Source organism: Bos indicus, chromosome 10 (genome assembly GCF_029378745.1).
Source record: "Bos indicus isolate NIAB-ARS_2022 breed Sahiwal x Tharparkar chromosome 10, NIAB-ARS_B.indTharparkar_mat_pri_1.0, whole genome shotgun sequence".
Taxonomy (NCBI): domain Eukaryota; kingdom Metazoa; phylum Chordata; class Mammalia; order Artiodactyla; family Bovidae; genus Bos; species Bos indicus.
This window is the reverse complement of record NC_091769.1, coordinates 71,662,205-71,687,124: the sequence shown is the minus strand read 5'-3', so window position 1 is coordinate 71,687,124 and position 24,920 is coordinate 71,662,205. Positions and strand designations below refer to the sequence as shown.

The 24,920-nt window shown below is 40.2% G+C and overlaps 1 protein-coding gene across 2 annotated transcripts in view; it reads left to right on the top strand.

Annotated features, from left to right (window-relative positions):
* RTN1 (reticulon 1) overlaps window positions 1-22,363 on the top strand; it is a 244,004-nt gene extending 221,641 nt beyond the window's left edge. For both annotated transcript variants that reach the window (XM_070797684.1, XM_070797685.1), the window contains 6 exons: window positions 7,855-8,062; window positions 10,585-10,723; window positions 12,154-12,223; window positions 12,729-12,775; window positions 12,860-12,918; window positions 21,566-22,363. In XM_070797684.1, coding sequence (XP_070653785.1) covers window positions 7,855-8,062; window positions 10,585-10,723; window positions 12,154-12,223; window positions 12,729-12,775; window positions 12,860-12,918; window positions 21,566-21,608 — 566 coding nt within the window. In that variant the 3' untranslated portion in view covers window positions 21,609-22,363. The remainder of the gene's footprint in view (window positions 1-7,854; window positions 8,063-10,584; window positions 10,724-12,153; window positions 12,224-12,728; window positions 12,776-12,859; window positions 12,919-21,565) is intronic.
* Window positions 22,364-24,920: the final 2,557 nt, after the last annotated feature.

The window sequence follows — 24,920 nt, the reverse complement described above, 5'->3', positions numbered from 1 at the left end:
CAGCAACTTTGGAACACAGAAATTCTCTTCTGTGATCACACTTTATCACTTCCTACCCTTCCCACTGAATCCTCAGAACTTCAGGCTGTTTGCTGGCTTTCCTGACACACACAGCCCTTGCTGCTCTCCCACCACATAAGTTCCCAAAGATCTTCACTGCTCGTCATTCCCAGCCTGAGCCCAAGGTGGTTCATTTCACTTCTGTCCTCTTGGATCTTTGACTCCTCTAACCATGCCCCTGTGCCAGCTCACAAATCTGGTCCAGCCCGATCATCCACAGATCACAGTGCTCAACCTCTAACCCTGTTGACTGGATCCATAGAGATCCTTGACTCTAACCAAACCCTCTTACTTCCTGGAAGTTCTTTATTAATTTGTTTTTGAGTCCTTACTGTATTTTTCTAGATCAGTTCTGTCCAACAGAAATATAATGTGAGCCACACATGTCATTAAAAATTTTCTAGTAGTCACATTAAAAAGCAAAAAGTAACAGGAAAAATCAATTTTGATAATATACTGTATTTAATCCAGCATTCCTAGAGTATAAACTTTTCAACAACAAAAGATCACTATAAAAATGATTAATGAGATATTTTTATGTCTTTTTTATACTGTCTGAAATCTGACATGTACTTTACACTTGCAATGTATTTTAATTGAGACTAGCCACATTTCAAGTATTCAGTAACTACTATGGCTTATCACTGCTGTATTGAACAATGCAGGTCTGGACCTCTCCCAATCTCTTTAAGCCCTGCTTCTATCCTCCTCAGTCTCAAGAGGACCTCAGGACTCATTTTCCAAAGAGTAAATCCACCTTAAGCCACTTGATGATGTTCTCTTTCCTCCTCAGTATATATGTAGCCACACCCATCCTTTAACAAAATGTTCCTCCATCTTCATCCAGCCTTTCATGCTTCTTCCTTCTTTGAGAAGAAAATGCTGTGACAGAGCCCATCCTTTCCCTGCCTTTTCTTTCACTTTGCTCAAACAAATATCTCCTCGTTCCAGGATCTCATCTCTCCCCTTTCCACTAACATTCCCAAGTTTACTTAACCTTGAAATTTGCTTATTGCTGCTCCCTGAACTACCATTCTCTTTACCATCTTCTTTACTACTTTGAACTTTCCTCCACTGACTCAATCCTTTGTGATAGAGCTTCCATCCTCACTCTGTGCCAGTTATGGGTGACTGCCAAGTCTCCAAAACCAGGGGTCCTTTCTCATTTCCTTCATTGCATCTATAACATCCCACACTGTAGCCTACCCCTTTCTTCTGGAAGTTTCCTTCTTCTTGACTGCCATAACCAACACTCTTGAGGGACCCTTTCTAATACCTAGACAGGACTTCTTTTTTTTTAATTTTATTTATTTATTTTAAGTGGAGGCTAATTACTTTACAATATTGTAGTGGTTCTTGCCATACATGACATGAATCAGCCATGGGTGCACATGTGTCCCCAATCCTGAACCCCCCTCCCACCTCCCTCCCCATCCCATCCCTCAAGGTCGTCCCAGTGCACTGGCCCTGAGCACCCTAGACAGGACTTCTTTTACAGCTTTATTCAATCCCCTGAGTAAAGAATGAATTATAGGTCATCCTCTATTATACCCCTTAGTCTCTCCTCTCTTGGAGGTTTCCTCTAGTCTCATGGCTTGAATCATCATTTCCACTCAGAATACATCCAAATGTAAATATTCAGCCTTCTTATCTAAGAGGGACTTCTCTGGTGGCTCAGACGGCAAAGCATCTGCCTACAACTCAGGAGAACTGGGTTTGAGCCCTGGGTCAGGGAGATCCCCTGGAGAAGAAAATGGCAAGCCATTCCAGTACTCTTGCCTGGAAAATCCCATGGATGGAGGAGCCTGGCAGACTACAGTCCATGGAGTCACAAAGAGTCGGACACGACTGAGCAACTTCACTTTCTTTCTTCTTTCTTATCTAAATGTCAGCCCAGCACTTCCACTTGTCTGCTGTGTATAACCATTGGAATATCACATTGATATTAATGTCCATTTTAGCTCAGGGCTACTGTGACAAACCTATGAAAAGAAATCATTTTATTTCCAAGCCTCTAAAAAATTACTGTGTTGTGTGTAATTGTCAGTGTCATTTCATTTGTGATCCCTGTCCCATCTCTGCCCCAGGCTGTGTCAAAATGCCCTGCTTGATGTCATCACAGTGGAACCTGGAGATATAAAAACAAGTGTCAGCTTTTTGCCAAACCAGTTTCCCCTAAGATTTCCTATTTTTGTCACTAATCATTCTATTACCCAGCTTTGAGATATTGCTTTCCCCCTTAATTAGTTCTTCCTCCTTTCTCCCACAGCTAATTAGTCACCATTCTTGTCAACTAATCCTTCATAATATTTCCCTTTATTCACCCCGTCTCCTTAACAAACTGTTCACTACATTCCCAAACCATCCCCCATCCTCTTTCATCAATCCCAGTACTGTCCCTTTCTTGAACTCGGCTTTTGCCACTGCTGACTACACAGGATATATTGGTACTGATGCAGCATTTTTAAAAAATGAATGTTCAGTCTTCCCAGCTAGATCTTAAGTCCCTTAAAAGCAGGAACAGAATGTTATGATCTCTTCATGCCTGTGCTTACTAAATAACAGATGACCAGTAACTGTGTGCTGTTGATAATGATTTTATTTCCCTTAAAGAGAAAAATCACCTTAAATATCTAGTTCTGGAAGCAGATTTAAATATAATCAAGTGGTCCCAAATTAATTTAGCATACTTTGGGGGACAGTTAACTTCCAACCACATAACAGAACAGAGGCAGCTGTTCTGAGAAACACATAAAACTTAGGGTTTGATCTTGCTTCTTCTATTAACTAGTTAGTATGTTGTTGTTTAGTTACTAAGTCGTGTCCTATTCTTTGTGACTCAGTGGACTGTAATCTGCCAGGTCCCTCAATCCATGGGATTTCCCAGGCAAGAATACTGGAGTGAGTTGCTATTTCCTTCTCCAGGGGATCTTCCCCACTCAGGGATCGAACCTGAGTCTCCTGTATCAGCAAGCAGACTCTACTGCTGAGACACCAGGGAAGCCCCAGCTAGTCAGTATATGAGCTTCTTCAGTTCCCTCACCTATTATATGCCTGTATAATGAAGTTTATCGTGAGGTTTAAATGAAGTAATGTGTGAAAGGGCTTTGACTATTTCAGAATCTGTGTAAATAGAGACTCATGTCACAAAATACCCAGAATCAACCTCTCATTGATGTTTTAAGATAAACTTTTGTTAACCTCCCAGTTAGAAACCTCCAGCAATTTTAAAAGTTGGTTGAAGGACCTGTTGTGTAATTACCCTACACCAAACTAATGTTACTTCATGCTAAGTCACTTCAGTAGTGTCCGACTCTGCGGCCCTATAGACTGTAGCCTGCTGGGCTCCTCTGTCCATGGGATTCTCCAAGCAAGAAAACTGAAATGGGTTGCCATTTATCCCTCCAGGGGATCTTCCCCACTCAGGGATCCAACTGGGTCTCTTATGCCTCCTGCACTGGCCTGCAGATTCTTCATCCAGAGCACCACCTGGGAAGCCCAGTTACCTAGCTACCAGTTAGTGTTCTCTGCCATGCTGCTTCTAGTAGGTCCCTACCTGGTGCCTGCCATTCTCAGGCTGTTTGAACAGGGGTCCAGAGAGTCAGAAGGCTTTTCTAGAGGCCACCATCATTTTTAACAGGTGTTATGCAATTCATTAAGTGGAAATTCACTTGAAAAAGCAAATTCTATCTCCTCTTTGCCCGAAAACTACCTGCAGGGTCCCCAGTGCCCCTTTACATCATCTCAGGGGTGGGTGAGCCTACCACCCCTAGCACTGTGTGCTCCCATAGCACAGATCATGCTGTCTTACAATGTGTTGGCCTCTAAATCTGTCTGTCATGGAAATCTGTGGGCGTCATAAAACAGAAGATTACAATTTATTTATTTACAGGTAAGTTTTCTTTTTTTAAAACATTTTATTTATTTCGATACCCCTGCACCTAGCACAAAGCATGGCACTTGGTTCTTGCTCAATAAATACTGAATAAATGAACAAAAGTGGAAGCGGTTAACACTGCTGGTAATGCTGATGTTTTAGTCTCCTTTTTGGTCTCCTTCCCCTTTCCTAAACTTACCATGTAAACAAAGGAGGCTCCTAGCTCCCTGGGGGCTAGACTTAGACTCCTAGGCTTGTCTCAGTTTGTTGTCTCCCCAGCCACTCAAACAGGGGGAGCTGGGCTTCTTTGGAGATTTCCTCCTTCTCCCATTTTTGTCATCTACCCTCAGGGGCGCAGGAGTTTCTTGTGTCATATCTTCAAAAAGATCCTTCTTCGGGGTACTCTTTCTACCCCCTTCTGATGCCTATGTCAGAAGCTTTCTCTATCTCCTTTATACTTTAATAAAACTTTATTACACAAAAGCTCTGAGCAATCAAGCCTCGTCTCTGACCCCAGATTGAATTCTTCTCCTCTCAGGGCCAAGAATCCCGGTGTCTTTGTGTGATTCAACAACAACCTTTCAACTGAACTGAACAATAATTTATATTATAATAATATATCTATTATATTATTATTAATAAATAATATAAATAATATTTAATCTGTTATATATAGTATATAAATTATATATTATATAATTTATTTAATATTTAAATATATAATTATAATCATATAATTATAACATTGTATTAATATATATTTTATATTATATATTATAGCATATATCATTATAATAATATTATCATAAAATAATTATATTAATACAATTGATATAATTATATTAATAAATAATATAATTATATTGTAATATATAATTTATTTAATTCATATAATTTAGGTTATAAATATATAATTTATATTTAATTTATATTATAAATTATATTTATCATTATATATAATAATATATATTTACATCCGTGTCCTTTCATTCTTTTCTTCAAGAGAACCTATACTAATACATATTGATTCTAATACTGGTTCTAGATAATTAGAATTTTAAAAGGAATTTTCAGAATTGGTCCTGGGGTCTGTAATATAATTAGATTTAAAGACTTTATGACTCTAATTTCAGTAGTAAAGAGAGCATTGATAACCCATGGCATTATCTGGTAATACAGAGTATCTTCAGTGCATACCCTAATCAAACCTTATAAGCAGTTAGGAGCCATACAATATTTTTTAACATTTTGGCAAACTAATGAATATAACAAAGTTTCTTCCTTTGAGAGTGCTTAGTCAGGTCAGACTCTTTGCAACCCTATGGACTATAGCCCACCAGACTCCTAGGAGAAAAAAAAAAAAAAAAGATCCTTCTTCTCTGCCCAAAAAGGATTATTATTTCGGTGCTCTGTTCTCAACAGCTGTTCTGAAATGAAAATCATTTAGTGAACTCATTCAAATTTTTTGTTAATGACATATCCCCTTCTAGGTCTTTGCATTAAAAAAAAAAAAAAGACACCAAATACTTTGACGATTAAAAGGATTACTCCAAATAAATGAATTTCTAATAGTGAAATGTCAATGTGACTGGGGCTGGGGATTGGGGCTGGGGAAACAGAGAGACTTTGGAGCAGCAGTGCCTTCACTTTGTCCAAGAAACTCATGTGTAGAACCGGCACCACTCAAAATAGACGGGGGGATGGGGGGCGGATCTTTGTTTCACCCCAAAACAAGCTTGTGATCCCTCCTTCCTACACTGCAGAAGTGTTCTAGGAGGAAGGGAACATATTTTTTCCCTAACAAAATGGCTGACTATTGTAATCTTTGTGAGTTAATGTCATTGGTAGACCAAGCAGTGGTGAGTGGGGAATAGATAGACGTGAATGACAGATCCGTTCAGAAGTAAATTCTCTCTCCAGCTTCAGACTACTGGAGTGTCCTCAGCCTGTTATAAAAGATCCCCCCTCCCACTTTAAGCCCTTGATCTGATGTACTCTCCATCCAGCCTGAGTTAGTCTGGTTCAAGGGTTGATACTTGGCAACACTCCTCGTATCCTCTCCACAGCCTGGGGTTGTCACTAGGCTGTGTGACCTTTCCAGTACTGTCTCTCAGCTAGTCATGTACCAGAGTATGATGGGAGCGGTTCCCTGCTTTCTTCAATCTAGTCACCTTTGTTTTCCATTGAGCTGATGACTGGTGCCTTAAACCGGGTGCCTCCATTTACGCTGCATATGAAGCTGGTAGTGTAAGCAACGGCCACTTTCATTTGGTTGTAAGATGGGAATTTCATGTCTTATTTTCTTTTTCTGAGAATTTGTGTAATATTCTATAAAAACCATTTTTTGTGACAACATAGATAGACCTTGAGGGCCTTCTGCTAAAAGAGACAATAAGTCACACGAAGACAGACAAACACTGTAGGATCCCACTTATGTGTGGAATCTGAAGAAGCTGAATTCATAGAAGCAGAATAGAAGACTGGTTACTGGAGTTAGGGGGAAGGGGAATTAGGGAGATGTTGATCAAAGGGTATAAACCTGCAACTAGCAGATAAAGAAGTCTGATGGATCTAACACACAGCAAAGTAAATATAGTCAACAATACTGTATTACAGACTTCAAAGTTGCTGGATCTTACATGTTCTTAACATAAAAAAGAAATAACTGTGTGATGTGACAGAGGTGTTAACTGGTGCTGTGTCGTCGTTGTGGTTGTTGTCATTGTTGTTCAGTTGCTCAGGTGTGACTCTTTGCTACCTCGAGGACTGCGGCACGCCAGGCTTCCCTATCCTTTACTGTCTCTCAGAGTCTGCTCAAACTCATGTTCATTGAGTCCGTGATGCCATCCAACCATCTCATCCTCTGTTGCCCCCTTCTCCTCCTGCCTTCAGTTGCTATACTGCAATATATAAATATATCCAGTCAGCATGCTGTACACCTTAAACTCACACAATGTTATGTCAATTGTATCTCCCCAAAAAAGAAACCGTATGTTACTTGCCTAATTGGAGAACAAATTTGCATACATTCTTGAGCAAGTCTTCTATACTTTTTTCATAATCTAGTGACTGAAATATTAAAAATATTTCCATTTTGTGTCATATTTGAAGCACCATGGCTTTATTCTTTTGAATTAATTTTTTGTTTCTAAGTTGAAAGAGAGAAATAACTGAATGATAGGTACAATGTAGATTTTAAAATTTATATTCCAGGTTTTTAAGTCACAAGAATGTAAGCGAACAAATCATACGATACAAAACAGTTTAACCCAACTTTCAGCTCCAGGGATTCTTGAGATAGCTACTAACTACTAATGTTTGGTTTTACTCATTTTAGAGGTAGACCATATCTCTATTCAGAAGTTTTTGGCATTGCCTGGAGTCTCCCAGACCAGCTGACATGCTTCTGAGGCTCCACTTCTGCTTTCATTGTTAGTGCCCCTTCTCAGCAGCAGGGACATGTGTATGACTGACGTGCTTATCTCTGGGCTGCTATTGAGACATTGAGTTGTAAGCAGGGTATCAAGATGCATGCCATCAATGCCATCCAAAGGAAAAGAACAGGTACTTCAGAGTGCTCTGAATTTTTAGTCTTGTTTCAAAGGCATATAACTGATGCCCACAGTTGTAACCCACTGAGATTTGTTCATGGAGATATTGTCACTGGAGGTTCAACAGCCTTTTCTTATCTGTGAATTTCCTAATTGACCTCAGGGATGGAAAAGATGCTTCCAAAGCAAAACGGGAGGATGGGAAGCGCCCTAGGAGTAGCGCTATGTGTGCTCACCTGTGTTTAGGAAGCCAAGAGCTGGGGAAACCTGTAGCGGCCATGGCTTTGTGGAATGAGCCGCGGCAGCTCCCTGGAGGCCCTGCCCATGCTGAGTGCTCTGTGTGAATGTGCGTGTCTCCTCCCACAGCTATTGACCTGCTGTACTGGCGGGACATCAAGCAGACGGGGATAGTGTTTGGGAGCTTCCTGCTGCTGCTCTTCTCCCTGACGCAGTTCAGCGTTGTGAGCGTCGTGGCCTACCTGGCCCTCGCTGCGCTCTCAGCCACCATCAGTTTCCGCATCTACAAGTCTGTTTTACAAGCTGTGCAGAAAACCGACGAGGGTCACCCTTTCAAGTGAGTGTGCAACCCGACCAGCCCTTGCCCCACCTCTCACGTGGCTCTTTCCTCGGCCTCTGTTTCACTGCCTGTGCACTTTGGGTCCTGCTTCTTTTGACCTTTAACAGGCCTCTTAGAGTCTCCTTTAACGCTGTCTTTTAATACCAGATATTTCTGTTAAATTTCTAAAGCAGACTCATCCCTAGTCTAATGCTTACTGCTTTATTGAGCTTTTAAAACTTTAATCACTTCTAATTAAATGTTAAATATTTATCTTTAATATATATTTCTATAATTTATATAATATAAATCCTTGTGGGTGAATTTATGAAATGTGAAAACATTTAATTTATGTTTGATATTAATTTTGTATTTAATTACTTCTCATAGTAATCATAATTCATTTATATGCAAACAGTGTTTTATGATTTAAAGTGTTTCAACAATTATTCTCCCAACTCTGTGATGAAGGCAGAACATTATAATCCCTTTTCACAGATGGAAAAACAGAGGTTCTAAGAAGTAAAGTGACTTGCTCAGAGTAAATAGCACAGAGCCAGGACCAGGGTGTTTGGATTTTTATTTCTGTGCTCTTTTCAGAAGTTTAATGTCAAAGGGCCAAATTCTGTGGGATGTAAAGTTCATCCCTCAGAATCTGTATAGTATTATGTACTCACAATTGAATAGTATAATGTACCCTCTTCTGCATTTTAATACAGGGGAAATCTGATTCGAATGAGCACTGAGAAGGATTTCTTTAAGGCAGTGTATTAAGAGGATGTATGAAATGTGGCAGAGGGAGATATTAGCACTGCCAGCTGCATGCTCTCCAACTCTGCCCCAGTTTACTCCAGATTCTAGCTTGTAAGCCGTGGTATTTTAGCACTGACCATCAGTCATACCATCACCTGCTGCAGGCCCCGCTGCAGGTGTCCTCACCTCCTATAACTGAGGGATATTTCTGCATCCTGGATGAGACCTATAGATACTGCTGCATAATGGCTTCTGAGCCAACCGCAGTGATTCCCTGGGGATGCCTCTGAATCCTCCCCGGCTCAGCCTCATCAGCCAGCTGAATCAAGGTCTCAGGGCACCAGGCTCTTAAAAGAAGGAAAAGATGCCAGGGCCTTGTCGACAAAAGGCAAAATGCCGTGTTTCACACGTCACTTCCTAGCCTCTGGTTCCTATGCTCATTGTCAAACACGGTTACAGTCTGACCATTCTCACCCTTGGGATGTATTTGGCCTTCTTCTAATGCAGTTAATGGGTCTTCTAGGCTATAACTTGGTTGCCTCCCCAAAGGTGGGAAGAATAGAGAAGTGGAGTGTCATCTTACCAGGGTGAATACTATACCTACTTCAGTGACCCTCACCTGTGACCAGTATCCACACCTTTAGAGTCCTGTCCTGCTCCAGCCTCTATCCTTAGCCATACAAGAGAGGTTGGCTTCTCCCACGTTCTTGGATCCAGGACTGTCAAGTTACACTGGGGATTTACCTCTCACTTGACTTATTTCTTCTGTAACTACCCAGTTATAGGACCAAGAGTCAAACTGTAATTAGCTCAACTACTTTATCTTCCATTTGGAGACTCATTTAAAACCTAAATGTTCCTTTGGCTTAATTGTTTCTATCAATAAAAGGAATGTCTAACTCAAGAGTACATTTTGAATCAAAACATATCAGCTAGACAAATCCACTTTCCTGATTATTTTTCTAAAAAGCCAAACATAAAAATTCTCAATCCTCAGAGTTAGGTGAGCACTGTTAGAACTCTAGAAGTAGACAACTTGGCAGACAGAAGGAAGGAGAAAGAGATGATGGGTCTCGTTGGCGGCCGGGGATAGGGATGGGGGGCGGGGAGCATGGTGGGTATGGTCAAAGCAGGAGGATCGATTGACTTTTATAGATTCGTAGAGCCTGGGTTATCTATCCAAGAGTTCAAATTAACCCTTTGAACAAATGGAAAATGCAGTTACTAAAAATACCACTCTTACTAGAACCAGTGAGCATTTTAGTATGTCCCAGGTCACTTGTGTTTTCAGAGCTCTCTAGAATAAAACCTAAAAGTACTTTCCAGAATTTAAACATGAAATCTTTGAGATTTGATGAGACATAATAATTGGCAGCTAAGATTTTGAGATATCTTAATTATTTAAAAAGACAATTCATCTTCATGCAGCCGAGAAGAAATAAGAACTTTTCACAATTGCTCAGTGAGCCAGATGTACAGAGAATTCAGCAAGTGAACTGATTTGGGACTGACTTTTCTCTGCTCCTCGCCAGTTGCTCTGAATTATCAGCTCACTCTATCACATTGCCTATGAGAGACAGAAGCAGCCACATTGCCCCACTGAGTGCTGTGATTCCTGTGTTCCCTGGTGAACTAACTGTGGGTGTGGGTGTGGTGCCCTGCAGCCTTCTGACTGGCATAAATCCTTCAGGACGACCTGACTGTGGTCCTCAGGGTTGGAGAAGGGAAACCTAGCTGTTTCATGATTCCCTCTGATGGAGTTCTCTGTGGGGATGCTCTGTTGACAGGGCCTACTTGGAGCTCGAGATCACCCTGTCTCAGGAGCAGATTCAGAAGTACACAGACTGCCTGCAATTCTACGTGAACAACACTCTCAAAGAACTGAGGAGGCTCTTCCTTGTCCAGGACCTGGTGGATTCCTTAAAAGTATGAGTGCTTAAGCCGTTTCATTTGACAGTCTTGAGTTTTGTTTTCCCTAAAGGTACACATAATGTTATAAACTTCCACATGATGGAGAATAACGTAAGTGCTAATTATATTCTAGGGTCTGAAAATGTCCAGCTGTACAGTACCATGGAGCTCATCCAGTCTAATGCCATCATTTTACAGATGCTGAAACTGTGGTTCAGAGAGGTTAAGACACTTGCCTGAGGTTGCCCAGTGAGTCACTGACAGAGCTGGGACCAAACCCAGGTTACATAGCTTCTAGTTTTGTGCTACTTACAGTACCCCAGGCTGCTTCTTGTTCCCATTTTCAATTCCTCAATTTCCTAAAATTATTTTAAAAATAAACATCTAGTTTAGGGAATGTGAAAAATACACATGCTTCTTCTTAGAAAGAAACACTGTACTCTGCTAATAATAAGGACCTGTGGGCTGTGAGAATGAGCCCCTGAAGTGTAGAGGAGGGGCACCTGGGTGTTATTCCTGGTTCCATCATTGAACTCACTGGGCTTCTTGGAACAAACTGCTAGGACCACCACATGGCTTATAGGGAAAACCAAAGTCGATCAGTCATGACTCAACAGGGCCATGAGCAGAGGGGTGGGAGCCCAGGCAAGGATTCTGTCAGTTCTCCATTCTCCCAGAGCACTGGGAGGGATCTGTACCATGGGCTGCTCCTTAATGAGAAAGAAAGAGCAGAAGGAAAGTGAGTGATGAGTCTTTGATGCTCAAGGTGCTTTACTGGAATAACATCTTGGCAAATAATGACTAAAATAAGAGAGTAGGGAGATTAAAATTACTTAACCTTAGAGCTTTTAAGGTAACATGTCTACTTAAATTTGTAATGTGAAAATTGTGGGCTAGAATAGGGATCAGCAAACTTTATCTATTATATAAAGGGCCACGTGGTAAATATTTTAGGCTTTGTGGGTTACACAGTCTTTGTTGTAGCTACTCAACTTTGTCACTATAGCAGAAAAGCAGCTGAAGACAATACATAAATGAATAACTGTGGCTGTGTGCTAACATTGTTTATGAATACTGGACACTGAATTTCGTATCATTTTCACATTATACAAAATGTTATTTTTGTTTTAACTTTATTCGACCATGCAAAATTCATTCTTAACTTGTGGGCCTATACGAAAACAGGTCAAGGCCAGTTTGCTGACCCCCGCCCTAGTTTATTATTTCACTGAGTCCCTCAGATCTTACAAGGAAATCCACAGGGTTCTGAGACACGTAAAGACTGGATCCTCTTTCAGTAATTCTGTGACGAGCTTTAAATGCTCTTATACTTCCTATTGAAACCATGATGTTTGCCTCAAATTTTAATCTAAACAAATCAATGAAATGAGACTCTTATCTGTCATAATGGGTTTAGAAGCTCTGATCATCATTTCATTTGTTAGTTTGCAGTCCTGATGTGGCTCCTGACTTACGTTGGCGCTCTCTTCAATGGCCTGACCCTGCTGCTCATGGGTAAGGACAGCCAAGGTGTTATGTCTCCCTTCACATACTCTGTGAGCATCTCCCTAGGCTGTTAGCTTGCTTGAATGCGTTCCTAGCAACAAATTCCAGATTTTCTGAGTGCAGAGCATTTCCCTGACCATCATAGTTCAATTAAAGAGCATAATATATCAATATATTACACAGTAAAAATGAATTTCTTAAAGTTTTTTTCTTTTTCTTCAACCATAGCTGGTTTTATCTGGCTTCAAATATATATCTGCTTCAATGGTGTTATGTATAGAAAATCATTTTTATCTTAGGAGGTCATTCTCTCATTCCAGAATTAATGACTTAATATTTGTGAAGGTCTCAGCATTTTTTTGTTTTCTTTATGAACTAGCCCTGCCATCTTTTAGCTAGAATGCTGGCCACTGCAAATAATGTCATTATATCACATAACTATATAAAAATGTATCTATAAGATTGTTCCACTTACAACTCTCAATTTTAATACTATATCTGTTTTTCATCCCAGCTGTGGTTTCAATGTTTACTCTACCTGTAGTGTATGTTAAGCACCAGGTAAGTTCTATGTGATGTCAAACATGCATGTTAAGTTTTGACCTTGTGAACTGTGGATGTGCTCATGATTTCTTCTCTTTGTAGGCACAGATTGACCAATATCTGGGACTTGTGAGGACTCACATAAATGCTGTTGTGGCAAAGTAAGTTGCATAGTGCAATTTATAAAAAGGAGAGACTGCCTTAGGCAGGCATTTGACTGGATTAGATAGGAGTAATAAAAGGATAATAAAGTAATAGACTGATTTATGATTATTCACTTATTTGAGTCATATGTTCATACCCTTACCAAATAGATTATTTCAGAAGTAAAGTATAAATTTTTAAAACTTCCAATTAAATAAAACTTTTAGTGGTTTATTTCAGGTATCATGAAATGAATTTTAATAAATGAATGATATTAATGTCTGTCTGGGGACTGGCTCATGTCCAAGAATAAGATGGATTGGAGGAAGGAAAAAAGCCTGATTTAGAAAAGTAAAATTAAATTTTAGTAAATTAATCAAAATAAAAGTGTTAGCATTTTCAATTTTAAAATAATAAATATCATTAAGTTTTAAATCATTGAAATTATTTTTAAAACAAAACATTTTTTAATCTTGAGAATTTTTATTACCTTTTAGATTACACCATTTAAATTCAATATGTGTGTGTATTTGCCTATTTTATTAATACCATTGCTTTTTAAACCTGAGTCTTAAATAGACTCTACTTTATGGATACTTTATATATTAGGAGATAATGATTCCAGTTATAAAAGTATTTACAGTTAATATAGTCATTAACTTAGTAGTTTTCCCTAATTCTTAAATTAGTGTTTTTAGATACATCTTCATCTAAAATGAAGTTTTTCTGTTGTTATTATTACTCACGATTTTGTTTTAATTAAAAGCTGACCTTAGTTTTGACTACAAATACACGTCTGAAAAATACTAGAGTTTCTCTCCAGGAATCCTAGAATCATGTGGCTAGACCTAGATGATAGTAGAATTAAATGCAAGTATTTTAGATGGTCAAAGATATACAGAGAAAAACAAATAAGGGAAAAGCAAGTGCTTTAAAGTTCCTCTGCTATTTGATTTGTGTGTCATCAGTTACAGTTCTCTCCTGAAGTTTAGAACGATTTTTGTTTTTATTATGTATTGTTTATATTCTTCCTCTTAAATTCATGGTGAATTTGGATTCAGACATTTCAAAATGCCTGAAATTATCAGCTTAACACATATGCAATGAATACCTAGTGAAAATCAGCATATTGAAGACAAATATTTATTACTTTGTAATAGGAGATGACAGCATGGTATAACATGAGATTGGTATTTGCCAAACCTGGGGAACCTGATAAAAATATGAATTCCCAGATTCTACAACAAACTTATGGAAATAAAATTCCTGGGATAAGGGACCCATAATCTATATTTTAATGAACTTCCTAGGTGTATTTAACTTCTGGCAGTTAAAACTGTGTTCAGGAATGACAGCAAAGAACACCAGAATAGGAGCTTGGAAACTGGAAGACAGAAGTTCTAGGCCTCAGCTGTTCAGTACTTAGTCTGAGGATCTTAAACAAATCACATCTCTTAATTTTTTATTGATTAGTTGCTTGCTTCAAAAAAAAAAAAAAAAGACATTATTTTCCAGGCATTTCATTAACAGGTACAAAGAGTATAAAGATGAATAAGATGATCCCACCTAGCAGAGCTCTTAGCCTATGGATACAGACAAAACCGTAAAGAAATAACCATAAGACAATATAAGAATGACAGTAGAATTGTGTAAAATATTAAGGTGAGAGAGATATGGAATCTACTGTTCTTTCCTGGGGGATAATGGAAAGCCACTAAAAAAGGGCCCTCACTAGCATGGCTGGGTTCTGTTGAGGACTTCCATCTGTGTCCTCACATGGCAGAAGTTGATGGAAACTCTCTGGGTTCTCTTTTATAGGGCACTAATCCCATCCATGAAGGCTCCATTCTCATGACCTAATCACTTTCCAAAAGCCCCGCCTCCTAATACTAACATATTGGGGATTAGGTTTCAGTATATAAATTTGGGGGTGTTGGGTAATGGGGTGCAGCAGGACATAAACATTCAGTCTATAGCAGCCCTGAAGGATGGTAAACACTCATCAGGTGCATGATGAGGGGAAAGACACTGCAAGAAGAAATAACACAGGTAGAGGCAGAAGCATGAAAACGTAGGTCAGGGTCAGGGAGCAGTGAGGCAACCAGTGTGTCTAAAGCTTAAATGAATGAAAAGATGAGCTAGAAAGGGCCTAGAAGGAGAAGCCGGGGCCACGTATAGCATGCTCTATGGAGTTAGGACTCAACAGGACATCCCTGCCCTTGATGTTCCTATGCAGGAGATTTGTATTTTGCACAGATTACTATGGCAGTCTAGTGGGAGGAGAATTGGAAAGTGAGATGTGGTAATTAGCAAGGAGGCTGTTGAATTCAAACAAAAGTGGTAGGGATATAAGCCTGTTAAAATAGAAGGGAAGGAGAGATGGCAGAAACGAAAATGTATGAACATATGTATACAATATGGTTGGCTAAATTAAAATTGGAAATCAATGCTCTGAACAGGAATAGAAAGGAAGCTAAGGACAAAAAGAGAAACTGAGTGGGCTTCCCTGGTGGTCCAGTAGCTAAGACTTCATGCCTGCAGTGCAGGGGGTCTAGGTTCAATTCCTGATCAGGGAACTAGATCCCACGTGCTACAGCTAAAGATCCCGTATGCTGTAATGAAGACTGAAGATCATGCTTGCCACAACTAAGACCTCATGCAGCCAAATAAATAAGCAGGAATAAAATATTTTTAAAAAATTTTTAAAAAGAGAAACTGGATAAGTTATGTAGTTAAACAGCAGTTCTCCAAGAGAATCTGTTTTGCCTGACACTAAATTTTGAAGGATATTTCTTAGTGGAGTCTTACCTCTAAGATTTCTTCAACCTCTGGAATTCTGATTACATGTTAGAATAATTCCACCAAAAGAACTGATACCATTTTAGTGAAACCGTTAAAAACAGAAACTTTGGAATCAAATAGACTAGCTTGAGTCCATTTCTGGAATTTTTTAGCTATATGAATTCATTATAAGTGTTATTTGACTCCCTGAGTTTGTTTCTTTATATATACATTGAAAAGATAATGTCTGTAAGGTATTCTTACTTGGACATAGGGAGGACTCAATAAATATTCAGTGATCATAACCATGATCATCCTACTCCCACTGCTTAGAGATCAGTTCATGGTGAGTGTGGAGGACAGCCCCAGACTAGGCAGGAAACCTTGGTGCCCCTCCCACGCCTATACTGAGTGAATGATAACCCTGTCCAGGTCATTTAACCTCCCTGTGTCTCAGTCTTCCACCTCTAAAATGGGGCTGCGTGCATGCTAAGTCACTTCATTCGTGTCCAATTCCTTGCAACCCCATGGACTATATAGCCCACCAGGCTCCTTTGTCCATGGGATTCTCTTGGCAACAATACTAGAGTGGGTTGCCATGCCCTCCTCCAGGGGATCTTTCTGACCCAGGGATCAAACCCGAGTCTCTTACATCTCCTGCATTGGCAAGTGGGTTCTTTACCACTCGTGCCACCTGGGGAGCCCCTAACTGGGGGTAATAACACCTAACAACACATTCTTAGTATTTCATTGAGGTACTTGAAAAGTCTTCCTGGTGTCCTTGAGGAGAAAATGGAGATGTACAGTCCAGATTATAGCACAATTGGTAGAGTTCCAGAATGTTGAAATAGTAGACCCTATGGAGGTTCATTAGTCCACCGAAAATCCATCCAGGGCGAGGTGTAGTAATGTGACACAGGGCTCTGCCCTTGACTCCATGACTTTCCATACCAGTGTTTCACATGACTATGTGAAGACAAATCAAGTATACTCATCAGAGTTCTAGGTGACACATAGCTTGGAGCAAAAGCACATTCAGAAGACAGCAAGTTCAAGATTCAAAATGAATTAAGTGATCTTGAGTAATGTAGAATGCGAAACTGAAGTTAATAAAATGAAATTGACAGGGAAAGCAAAGTCCTATATTTAGATTTTTTTTTTAAGTCAACTTTTGCATATACAGAATGGGAAGAGGGGCAGATGCAATAGAGTACAACAGTAGTGTGTGTAAAAAATATCTGGGGGGGTGAGTGATAAATAGATTAATTGATCACAGCCAAATATGAATCAGTAATGTACAGAGGCATATTTTTTAAAATATATGCAAGTTTAGATATTATTAATAGAAGTATATGTCAAAATCAAAAGAGGCTATAGTTGTTTCATATCCCATATTGTTATTCCATAGATGTGTTAAATTTCAGAGTTGAACATTTTAAGAGCTGCAGTTATACACTGAAGTCATGTCCAAAAGATGACTGGGTATTGAAGTATTGGAAATATGACAGTAATGTGAGTGACAACCAAACTTTACTGGAGATGATTATTCTGGAAAAGAGATAACTTTAAAAGAACACATTTGGAGGTCTAACATTGTGAGAGAAGTAATCATTCTCTTTTTCTCTAAAGAGCTATGAATGGAAAGGCCAGAAGTTCTGAGATTTGAATGAAACATGAGGGGAAACAGTACCAATTAGAGTTGTTCAACAATGAAGCCATTTGCCCTGTGAAACAGTAAGCTCACTGACACCCATTCAAGTATTCACATAAAAGTTAGTTGACCACTGTCACAGATATGGTTTAAAGGACTTCTGCAATGGGAGAAAAGTAGAATTAGTTAACGCTTAGTCTACTGTGATATTCTAAAAGCATTTCAAAACTAATACATATATGTTATACTTTGGAGAAGACCAGACCTAAGGTGTCTCTATTGAAATGTTTCCCATTCTCTGCTGCATTATCAGTTTCTGCCTCTTCTGGCTCATTTCCACAATCATAATCTCTCCAGTCTTTCCGTCCTTGCTGGCTCTAATGCTTCTCTCCCTACCTCACTGCAGTCAGGCCTGCACCCTGAGCACTTAAGTTGCTCTTTGTCAGGGTCCTAGTGACCTTCATATTGCTAAATCCTGCAGTCATCACTCCATCCTCAACCTTCTCAACCTCTCAGACACTCTTTAAGATTACTGCCATCTTTGTTGAGCACTCTCCTTGACTCTTGGCATGGCTTGAGTCTCAGCTGCTTTCTCGCAGTGTCTTCTCTTGGCTCTTCCTTCTCTGGTTTACCCTTCATCCCTAGTGGCCTCAAAGATTATCTCTATGTCAAAGACTCCAAAATGTGTGTCTCCACAATCTTAGGTTTTTAAAAAGTCCACTTTACAAATATAGAATGTGAGGAGGAGGAGGTAGAGATGAGATAGGATACAACAGTAGTATGTATAAAAAATACTTGGAGGTTTTCTAATTTGTCACAGCCAAATATGAGTCAGTTATGTGCTTGAGACATTTTTTTAAAAAATCAATGCAAGTCTCAGTCAGTTCAGTCACTCAGCTGTGTACGACCCTTTGCGACCCCATGAACCGCAGCATGCCAGGCCTTCCATCACCAACTGCCAGAGTCTATCCAAACCCATGTGCATTGAGTCAATGATGCCATACAACCACCCCATCCTCTGTCATCCCCTTCTCCTCCTGCCCTCAATCTTTCCCAGCATCAGGGTCTTTTCAAATGAGTCAGTTCTTTGCATCAGGTGGCCAAAGTATTGGAGTTTCAGCTTCAGCATCAGTCATTCCAATGAATATTCACAACTGATTTCCTTTAGGATGGACTGGTTGGATCTCCTTGAAGTCCAAGGGACTCTCAAGAGTCTTCTCCAATACCACAGTTTAAAAGCATCAATTCTTCAGTGCTCAGCCTTTATGGTCCCAACTCTCACATCCATACGTGACTACTGGAAAAACCATAGCTTTGACTAGATGGACATTTGTTGGCAAAGTAATGTCTCTGCTTTTTAATATGCTATCTAGGTTTGTCATAGCTTTTCTTCCAAGGAGCAAGTGTCTTTTAATTTCATGGCTGCAGTCACCATCTGCAGTGATTTTAGAGCCCAAGAAAATTAAGTGTCTATTTCCATTGTTTCCCCATCTATTTGCCATGAAGTGATGGGACCAGATGCCATGATCTTCGTTTTCTGAATGTTGAGTTTTAAGCCAGGTTTTCCCTCTCCTCTTTCACTTTCATCAAGATGCTCCTTAGTTCCTCTTTGCTTTCTGTCATAAGGTGGTGAGGTTATTGATATTTCTTCTGGCAATCTTGATTCCAGTTTGTGCTTCATCTAGCCTGGCATTTTGCATGATATACTCTGCATATAAGTTAAATAAGTAGGGTGACAGTATACAGCCTTGACGTACTCCTTTCCCAATTTGGAACCAGTCCATTGTTCCATGTCTGGTTCTAACTTGCTTCTTGATCTGCATACAGATTTCTCAGGAGGCAGGACAGGTGGTCTGGTATTTCCATCTCTTTCAGAATTTTCCACAGTTTGTTGTGATCCACATAGTCAAAGGCTTTGGTATAGTCAGTAAAACAGAAGTAGATGTTTTTCTGGAACTCTCTTGCTTTTTCAATGATCCAGCGAATGTTGGCAATTTGATCTCTGGTTCCTCTGCATTTTCTAAATCCAGCTTGAACATTTGGAAGTTCTCAGTTCACGTACTGTTGAAGCCTCACCTGGAGAATTTTGAGCATTACTTTGCTAATGTGTGAGATGAGTGTAATTGTACAGTAGTTTGAACATTCTTTGGCATTGCCTTTCTTTGGGATTGAAATGAAAACTGACCTTTTCCAGTCCTGTGGCCACTGCTGAGTTTTCCAAATTTGCTGGCTGATTGAGGGCAGCATTTTAACAGCATCATCTTTTAGGATTTGAAATAACTCAACTGGAATTCCATCACCTCCACTAGCTTTGTTCATAGTTATGCTTCCTAAGGCCCAGTTAACTTCATCTGCTTACCCAATGTTATCTCTCAAATGTCCCACAGACATTTCAGATTCAGCGTGGCCAAACAGATCTTGCAGTTTCAGCCCAGAATTTATTCTTACTTCAGTTGTCACACCATCTTTGTAAATGGCATTATTATTCACCTGGTTGCTCAGGCCCAAAACCAAAGCATCTTCCTTGATTACTGTCAATCTTTCCCCCGCCCACACATTCAACCCATCAGCTTGGCAGGTGGGTCCTGTCTGCTCCATCCCCTCACTGGATACCCAGAGTGAGCACTTTACTCCACTGGCAAGGCTTCATTCCATATAACCCAGGCCATTGCCATTCAGCACCTAGACTGCTATAGTTGTCCTCCATCCCTTATTGCTCTGTTTCCCCACTTTTTTCACATAACCACTATCATGATCTTCTTTGATCACATCATTCCTTTGCCTACAATTCATCAGTGGCTTCCCAGCCACAGAATAGAATCTAAATTCCTTTTACCGCCTGCAAGTTTCAACACCATCTGGTTACCTCCTGCCTCTCAGACCTTCCCGCCTCACTCCCCAAGCACACTGGTCTCATCCTTGACTCCTAAGCTTGTCCTCACTTTTTGGCCTCTGTACTCCCTGCTTCGTCTTCCTGAAACACTTCAACCCAGTGGCCCCTTCTTATCCTGCAGACATCTGTTTCTCACATGAGGGGACTTAAAGTAAGCGTCTCCCACCTAATGGAAATCAACCCTGAATATTCATTGGAAGGACTGATGCTGAAGCTGAAGCTCCAATAGTTTGGCCATCACCAACTCATTGGAAAAGACCCTGATGCTGGGAAAGATTGAAGGCAGCAGGAGAAGGGGGCAACAGAGGATGAGATGGTTGGAGGGCATCACCAAGTCAATGGTCATGAGTTTAAGCAAACTCTGGGAGATGGTGAAAGAGAGGGAAGCCTGGTGCCCTACAGTCCATGGGGTTGCAAAGAGTCAGACGTGACTGAGTGACTGAACAACATCTCTCAACTATCACCACTGCTCCCTCATTGCCTATCATTCCATCTTGTTTGGGTTTTTTTAATAGCATTTGTCACAATATGTACTTCTCTTGTTTGTCTACTTGTTTATTTCTGGCTCCTCAACCCCTAGGAGAATGAAAGCTCCATGAGAGCAGAGCCTTCTCCCTTCTGTTCACTGAATTCCAGCATCTGCAAGGGTGCATGACACAGAGGAAGGTCTCAGTCAAACTCTGCATGGGGAGCTCATTAAGCTTTGATTTAATGACGCATAATGCTTCCAGTATAAACCTACCTAAAATAATACTGCCATTCTGCGAGAATCACAGACCTTTAGGGGCATTAGAAATATCTAATTTGCACCCGGTAAATGCTCTAGGACCAGGAAGGCTCATTAGCTGCCAGATGGCACACAGCTAATTAGTAGAGAGCTTAAACTAGGACTCAGTTTTCTTCATTCCAGTTCTAGCAGTTTCTGCTGAGGATGACCATATGTTTCTTCACCTGGAACCACCCCTGTTCATGCCTGTTGTCCTGGTATGGTTAATAACAGCACTGTCTTTCTCTTTCAGAAGTGTCCCAGACTGAGTGATAAATGGTCACCTACGTATATCACAGCTTCTATAATTCTGAAATAAATCAACATCTTTTGTCTACCTAAAAAGTTATAATTTAAGAAATATGGCTTCCTGGGGTCATTCATTATCTAATTATACTTCCTTATTGCATAGAAATGCATTTATAGACACTCATACATAAAAATTATGATTTTTTTTGGAATATTAAGCTATTTGGTCACTTAGCTAATTAAAGCAATGACACATAGTGATGTCATAAGATGATTTCATTAATAATACTTGTGATTTACCACCATCTGATATTGTCTTTTTAGGATTCAGGCTAAAATCCCAGGCGCTAAAAGGCACACTGAGTAAGTGGATACCCCACCGGGGACTGAACACCAAGAGGAATGTCTGAAGTGGTAACAGCTCTGTCTTACATGTTACTGCAGATTGATTGTTTCTCCCCCCCAGTACCATAATCTTAGAGACAAACTTTAAAACAGCTGTTTTTAGGCTGTTTCTGTACCCTTAGGATATTTGAGTCACTTGTGTCAAGCACTAAAGTATAGCGAAAAGTGTATTAGATGTGGTTTTTAATTTTGTGTTGCTAAAAAAAAGTGCATGATGGTGAGAACCCAAGTTATCTTTCCTTCGTCGGTGTTCTTCTCTCTGCAATGCTTCTGTAGCTTCTCATGTTCCCTGTGGCTAGGCCTTTCCTGCCCAGTGCACTGATGCAATAGTGGAAATCGCTTCTATGTCCTTGGGTTGTTGGTTGGATTAATCTTTAATAACAATATATAGACTTGTAAACCGATCTTTAAGTGTTTTTCCAACACACACAACATAAAAATAAAAACAAGTCGACCGTACTTAGAGTAATCAGTTTTGTATAACTTAAAATAATTAAATAAATGAATAAACCCGAAAACAAACATGCAGTACTTTTGTTGTGTGAGACTGATGGGCTGATTTACATGTATGGTAACTAAAAAGTACCAGCATGTTAACTTTATTACAGTTTGTATTACTTTCTCTGTAGTTCCTAATGGACTTAATTATGGATTCTGGATATTTGCACTTATGTACTTGATACTGAATGCATAAATAAATGTTACTAAGTGTAGAAACTTCTCCCTCTCTTCTCGTGATCGCACCAGAAAACTCAATACTCTAAGAAATAGCATCTGTGGATGTGCCGGACAGGCTGAGACCAAGTACTCGCTTTGCTCCTGTTTCCAGAATCCACATAGTCCAACTCCAGCCTAGTATATGGCTCATTTGAGTTATTAATAGAAATCACTGGAGACTGGTAAAACTGGAAAACATTCTTCATATTGTACTTGGTGGGGCTTATGTAGATAATTTAAATGGTTTTTTTAAAAACTTGAACGTGATATAAATACTCCCATAAACTTCTTATAATAACATGCAACACTATACTAGCATAAAACAATTATAATTGCTATGAACTCTCTGTTTTGGTAATTATTTATTGAGCCTCTACTGTACTTGATACTGAGTGCCTAGCACTCAGAACAGGGTGGTGAATAAGAGAGACAATGAGTTCTGCCCTCACCAAGCTGAGTCTTTGGGGTTATTTACTGCTCTTTGCAGAAGTCCAGTTGCCTGTGTTATGTCACCGTTAAAGTCAAAGTCAAAGATGCTGGGGTAACGGGGGATGAAAGTAGTAGCAGTGGGAGAAATAAAAATGGGAAAAAGGATCGTTACTTATAAAAAGCTGCCTTTGGGCAGTTTTGGACTTGCGTTCAATAAGCACTCGTGGAGTTACCCTTCTGTGCAAAATATTGTGACGAACACACAGTCAATTAACTTGACACTGCCAACAGCCAAGACTGGGGGAGATGGGAGGAGGTTATGTGGAAATGCTCACTAAGTCAAAAGCAGCTGAAAACAGCTGCAATATAAAACTAGAGCAAACAGAGGATTCTCAGAGGTAGACTTTGGGGCTGGGTTCTGATCTGGCTTTTTCCAGAGGGAGACGGTTCATATCCCAGTACGAAGAAAGAACATGGACTAAGATGCTGAGACGTGGGGGCATGTCTCAGTGAGTAATACGCTGTAAGGAGTATTACGCTGTAAGGAGTAATACGCTGTAAGGAGTATTACGCTGTAAGGAGTAATACGCTGTAAGGAGTAATACGCTGTAAGGAGTAATACGCTGTAAGTAATACTCAGAGAACAGTGAGTAATACGCTGTAAGGAGCTTGAGTGGCAATGTAGGGCCAGGTAAGGCTGAAAGGGTGGGTTGAACCCATGCTAAAAAGAAACTTGAATGTTAAGGAGCTTGTGTTCTGTTTCTTAGATCTCAGAGAGTCAGATAGACACAGTGAGTGTGCATGATACTGGAGAGTAGAAGAATATAGGAGGTAATTGTGATATAACTGACAGACAGGTGACGCATGACAGAGCTTCTGCTAGACAATGACAGTGACAATAGAAAGGATATATTCACCTGTCCCTCATCCTCTGTATCAGCTCAACATGCCTAGCACCCACTGTGCCCAGAGGAGCCACTCAGACAGATGACGTGGAGGGGGGTGGGATTGGAGATGGTGACTGGTTACATGTGGAAGTTCAAGACCAAGGCTAACCCTGAAAGTAAGCGCTTCCTTAAATTCTGCACGCTAGGCAGCTTGCCTGCATCGCCCTAACCCCAGCTCTGTTAAAGACTAGCTGATCACGAGAGTGCAATACCATTTTTCAGGTTATAAAGCCCAGAAGAGCTCATCTGGGGAAGGAAAAAAATAAACTTGGTGTGAGGCCTGCTTTTTTCATGGTTACTAGATAGAGGAGAGGATTGTGTGTGTGTGTGTGTGTGTGTGTGTGTGTGTGTGTGTTTCAGTGTCCAACCTCTGAGACAGAGTTTCTTCTAAACAGCTTTATTGTGTCAAATTAACCTTCAGAGTCTGCTTTTGCAGTATTTTCCTCCCTCCTGAGAGCCCAGAATTCCTTTCATAAGCAGCTGCTTATTCAGAGGATCTAATGAGGAATTCTGTTTGCTAGCAGTGGTGAAGACAGTTTCCTGAGGAAACTCCAGCCTGACAAAATGATAGGTATGGATGTAGAATTTAACAGGTGGACAACACAGGGCACAATGATCCTGCTTTATAAGTATCAATATCAAATGATATTGGAGATGATGGAAATAATGTGAGGACCCAATGACCAGGTAACAAGCAGACCAAGAATAGAGCCCTCAGGGGCCCAGAGTGAGTGAGGTTATCCTGAAAGCTGTGAACAATAGAAAATTCTTAGAACCTAAGCACAAGTTAAGCAAGAAGCGGGTGAGTAGGTGAAGAAGCCGTGGTGTGTTACAGATCATTTCAGGAAAAAAGGAAGTAGGATAGCTCATATTTTCTCTGCTCTTTCCCCACCATATCAGTTTCCTAGTATTACCCTAACAAAGTACCAACACCTGCGTGGCTTAAAATGACAGAAATTTATTGTGTCACAGTTCTGAAGGCTACAGGTCCAAAACCATGGTGCTGGCAGGGCCGCACTCGTCTCTGATAGCTCTGGAGAGGATTCTCCCTTGCCTTGTCTAGCTTCTGGTGGTGCCAACAGTCCACGGCATTCCTTGGCTTGTAGATGCATCACCCCAGGCCCAGGGCCATCTTCTCACTGAGTGTCTTCACATCACCTTCCCTCTGTGCCCAAATCTCC